Genomic DNA, 4,560 nt, shown 5'->3' with positions numbered 1-4,560 from the left:
AAAGTGAAGACATCTCATAACTACCTACAAATCAATATTATATATCTAACATCCTATGTTTCTTTAAAACATGGTAAAATACTGAACAGTTTACAAACTATTTTATGAGAAGATTATATATACAAATGAGAACATTTCAGATAGACAATCAAAGTTTCTATAAAGTTATTCTAGAATAGCTATTTAATATATTTATTTTAATTTAAAATAAAATATCTTAATATTTAAAGAGCAAATTTAAAGAGATAATGCTGTATAAAAATAGATAAACATTTTGATTCAATTACAAATGGGAGATATCATCATAATAAGATTGGAATCTTCACACAGAGAAGAACATCATGTCAATACCAACTATAATTTAACTGATAATTATTATTTATTTAAGAAACCAAATTTCTTAATTCCCCAATTCATTATAACTTCTTATTTTTTATTAGGCCGATTATAAAAATAAAGATAAAACAACTGAAGCCAATTTTCAAACATTTAATAACACTTACATTTGGAATCATATACAAAAGGCCAAAGACAAACATATATGTGTGGTCTCCAGCATAGAACTTTGGATCCCCAATATAAATATCAAAGCTGCATGACAAAAAGAGACCATGCGTCGAGTAGGCAATAATTTTCCCTAATCGGGCCTCATGTGGGCGGCATGACAAGTCAAGTTGCTTCCTCTTGCTGCCACCTATATTCTGACGTTTAATGGCCTACACGTGAACACTTCTTAACTCTCTCTGTCCTCATAACATCCTTCCCATGAAATGAACCTCTGGCAGCCCTTCAATCTCCTCCTATTTACAATCCCATCTGCATTACACTAACTCTACTAACAAGAAATCCACAATGGTGTCCACGAAATCATGGGTTCTCTTTATGATGGTGTGTGGAGTAATGGTAGGGCAAGGCAGTGCATGGAAGGCAAGTTGTGAAGATCCATACTACGGAAGCTGCTATGGGATTTCCCATGCCTGCCCCCCTGGCTGCCCCAGAGTTTGTGAAGTCGATTGCAAGCTCTGCAAGCCCATTTGCGGTAAGCTCTTAAGTTTATGCTAATTATGGTGCAACTATTTGAATTCAATTCATGGGCAGTCCACTTTTTTTCCTATCATCCACCCATAAAGTTTGTTTTTATGTTTTGAACTCTATAATCTATATAAGGTTTTGCATCAAATAGTTTCATTTTTTCTTTTGTAGTTCTTTGCTATCTTGTTCATCCAGTCACGCTGTAAGATCCATTTTACTCTATTATTTTTCTATTCTGATGATGAAACCTATTCTCCATCCCCCTTTCCCTCCCTCAGCCCTCGTCCTTTAATTCTAGACCTATCTCTCTTTCTACCACTCTCCTTCTCTTCTCTCCTTGCTAAGATTTTTTAATATATATTTATCCATATAGGTTTTGGAAGCTACATTTTGCACTACATAGTCCATATAAGTTCTTCCAGCTACATTTTGCACTGCATGGTTCATGTAAATTTTTGCACCAACATTTTATATGCTGTAATCCATTCTTTCTTCAATAGTTCTGCATTATCTTGCTCATGCACTCACAACTCCATAATCAGTTTTCTCTCTCTGTCATTCTGATTATGGGGAACCTAATCTCTCATCCTTTCTCTCAATCACTCATTCTCACTCAATCTCTGTGTTCTCTCTCTTTCTCGCTCCCTCTCTTCTTTATCTCTCGCTAATTCAGTGGATTGCTTAAAGATCACACATTAAGGCTTCAATCTTAAGCTAAAAGTTCTAAACAAGCAAAGTTGACTTATTTTTCTAAACTTAATTTGCCCATTAGTGTGTGATGTTTAAGGGTGGTCCTAATTCAGTTGTCTTTTCTCTCCCTCTCTTCTCTACCTTTTCTCTCCCTCTCTTCTCTACCTCTGGTTAATTCAATTGTCTAAGAAAAACTTTTTGCATCTACGTATTGCACTACATCATTCATATAAACTTTTGCATCCAGATTTTGCACTCCCTTAACCTTTTTTTCTTCTACAGTTCTCTATCATCTGGGTCACACTCTATGATCTATTTTTTTCCTCCTATAACTCTATTATTTTAATGATAGAGAATGTTTCTCCTCTATCTTGCTTGAAATCAAGTCTCTCCTCCAATCAATCTCCCTCTATCTTCTCTAATTTCTCTATCTCACTCTTTCCTGTCTCTACCAATCTCTCTCACGCCCTCTCTCCATTTTACCCCTCTCTCACACACATGCTCTCTATCCTCTCTATCTCACTCAAGTTCTAGACCTATCTTTCTACCACACTCCCTCACCCTCTCCATTTTACCCCTCTCTCACACACATGCTCTCTATCCTCTCTATCTCACTCAAGTTCTAGACCTATCTTTCTACCACACTCCCTCACCCTTCACTTCTAGACCTATCTTTCTACCACACTCCCTCACCCTTCACTCTACTATCTATGTACCCTTTCCCTCTCTCATGCATTTTCTCTCCTCTCCTCTCTCTCAAGCTCTAGACCCATCGCTATACAACTCTCATGCACCCTTCGTCCAATTCTATCTTCACTTTCACCCCACTCTCACACCCATCCCATCTCTACCATCCTAATAATGAAATGTAATCCAAAACATTGATAAACACTCTCATCTCATCTCCATAGCTGTATGCAGAACCCTACAAACATTTCCACATTGTTTTCCCAAATACACTTCACTAATGTCCTAAAAATACTTTTCCCTGCAGCCTGCGACAAGCCGGGAGCAGTGTGCCAGGACCCACGGTTCATAGGTGGGGACGGAATAATGTTCTACTTCCACGGCAAAAAGGACCGAGACTTCTGCCTTGTCTCCGACCCGGGCCTGCACATAAACGGGCACTTCATAGGCAAGACCAGGAACAATACAGGCAGCCTCAAACGTGACTTCACATGGGTACAGTCCATCGGAGTCCGCTTCGGGTCACACCAACTCTACCTCGGGGCCAACAAAGTCTCCCGTTGGGAACCCACCCGGGACCAACTCCTCCTCATACTCGACACACAAACCCTCCTACTCCCTACCCTTAAGGGGGCCGCATTCCATGACCCGGCGAGTCGGGTGAACATCACACGGGTCCAGAATGCCAATGCCGTGCTAGTTCAGGTTCGGATGGCTGAAACATCACCTGCTGAAACATCATCTATTAAGGCTTGATTTCTAGATTAAAAGTGTTATATTATCATAATTGACTTACTTTTTCTAAGTTTATTTTATCTTTTAGTGTACGATGTTTAAGGGTGGTCTTTCAGGTAGATGATATTTTCAGTCTCACAGCCCGAGTTGTTCCCATCACGCCAGAGGAGTCCCGCGTTCATGGATATGAAATTACGGAAGATGACTGCTTTGCACACTTGGAGATGAATTTTAAGTTCTCTAAGCTGAGTCCACAGGTTAGTGGTGTTTTGGGTCAGACTTACTCGGCCGGTTATAAGAGCCCTGTGAAGGTGGGCGTTGCAATGCCTGTGATGGGAGGTGATGATAAGTTTGGTGTAAAGCATCTGTTTGATACGGATTGTAAGGTTGGGAGATTTGATGGGGAGTTGGTGGGGAGTGTTGAGGGGTCTCAGGGTTTTCCAAGGGTTGAGTGCGCCAGTGGGAATGGGGCCGGGCGGGGCATTGTGTGCCGCCGGTAGATGGGAGAAGGAAGAGGAGTGGGATAGAATAAATGTATTAATATTGTATGTGGGGGCTGTTGAATCATGTCAAGTGTCTCTGCTTTATGGTTTAGTGTGTGGGTTCAAGTTATGTGGGTGAGATTGATCATTATAAGGCTGGTCTTATTGTAATTATAATGACTTGAGACTAATATATAAGTCAATAGTCCTTTCATTTGGATCTATAAATTCAAACTTATGTAGTCGAATTAGTATGATGCTTGAGCATCTTTTGAATGTGGATAAATATTGAGGTTATTTGGACATGACATGTGAAGGAAAAATATAAGTTTTGAAAAATATGTTTTTTTGATTATTTAATCCTTTTAGTCTAGGAGTCAATGGGTAGTGGGTGATTTTAACAGCTGAAACATCTTAAGCGGGTGGACTAGTTTACATATGCACACATTTAATATGCATAAAAGCACTTGAGATGATGTAGAAGCTTTCATACTTTGCAACATTATAGCCACTTGATATACGGTGAACCACTTGAAATATAAAAATGTGTATCATAATTAATTAATATAATAAATATTAAGAAATCTTATATAGATTTTAGAAATTCTAGTTAAAAAAACACATTCTAAATTCTGAATTATTTAGATTACTCAGTTAAACGTACAGTAATAGATGAATTCTATTGAAAAACCTTAAAATTTTCTATCTCTGTATCCATGCAAGTCAAGATGAAACCTTCATATGCGAAGCTGCATACAATGGTTAATTATTGGGAATAAACAATGTCAAGTTGGAAAAGACTGGTCTAATAAGTTCTGTCATTCTATACTTAGATGTGATTATTAAAGAGATAGGCTTACATCTGTGTGTCTCCTTCAGAGGTATTAAGTAGACTAATGTGGATCATGAGTAGCAAGATTTTTTTTAAAGTTCA

The 4,560-nt window shown here is 38.3% G+C and overlaps 1 protein-coding gene across 1 annotated transcript; it reads left to right on the top strand.

Moving 5' to 3' along the window:
* Nucleotides 1-834: 834 nt before the first annotated feature.
* LOC149577524 (uncharacterized) lies at nt 835-3,868 on the top strand. Its single transcript, XM_089824183.1, has 3 exons — nt 835-1,039; nt 2,717-3,114; nt 3,261-3,868. The coding sequence occupies exons 1-3, from the start codon at nt 853-855 to the stop codon at nt 3,642-3,644; spliced, it is 969 nt and encodes a 322-aa protein (XP_089680309.1). The 5' UTR covers nt 835-852; the 3' UTR covers nt 3,645-3,868.
* Nucleotides 3,869-4,560: the final 692 nt, after the last annotated feature.

This window comes from Cupressus sempervirens, chromosome 1 (assembly GCF_028749045.1).
Source record: "Cupressus sempervirens isolate cs-2001-9-10 chromosome 1, ASM2874904v1, whole genome shotgun sequence".
NCBI lineage: Eukaryota > Viridiplantae > Streptophyta > Pinopsida > Cupressales > Cupressaceae > Cupressus > Cupressus sempervirens.
The sequence above is the reverse complement of the archived record's forward strand: the minus strand, read 5'-3'. Positions and strand labels throughout refer to the sequence as shown.

What these genes read in the sequence shown, in the direction of transcription:
- LOC149577524 (XM_089824183.1), top strand. Translation starts at nt 853, where the DNA reads ATGGTGTCCACGAAATCATGGGTTCTCTTTATGATGGTGTGTGGAGTA. An exon ending in GCTCTGCAAGCCCATTTGCG is followed by an intron (nt 1,040 to 2,716) that starts GTAAGCTCTTAA and finishes TTTTCCCTGCAG; the next exon opens with CCTGCGACAAGCCGGGAGCA. An exon ending in CCAATGCCGTGCTAGTTCAG is followed by an intron (nt 3,115 to 3,260) that starts GTTCGGATGGCT and finishes GTGGTCTTTCAG; the next exon opens with GTAGATGATATTTTCAGTCT.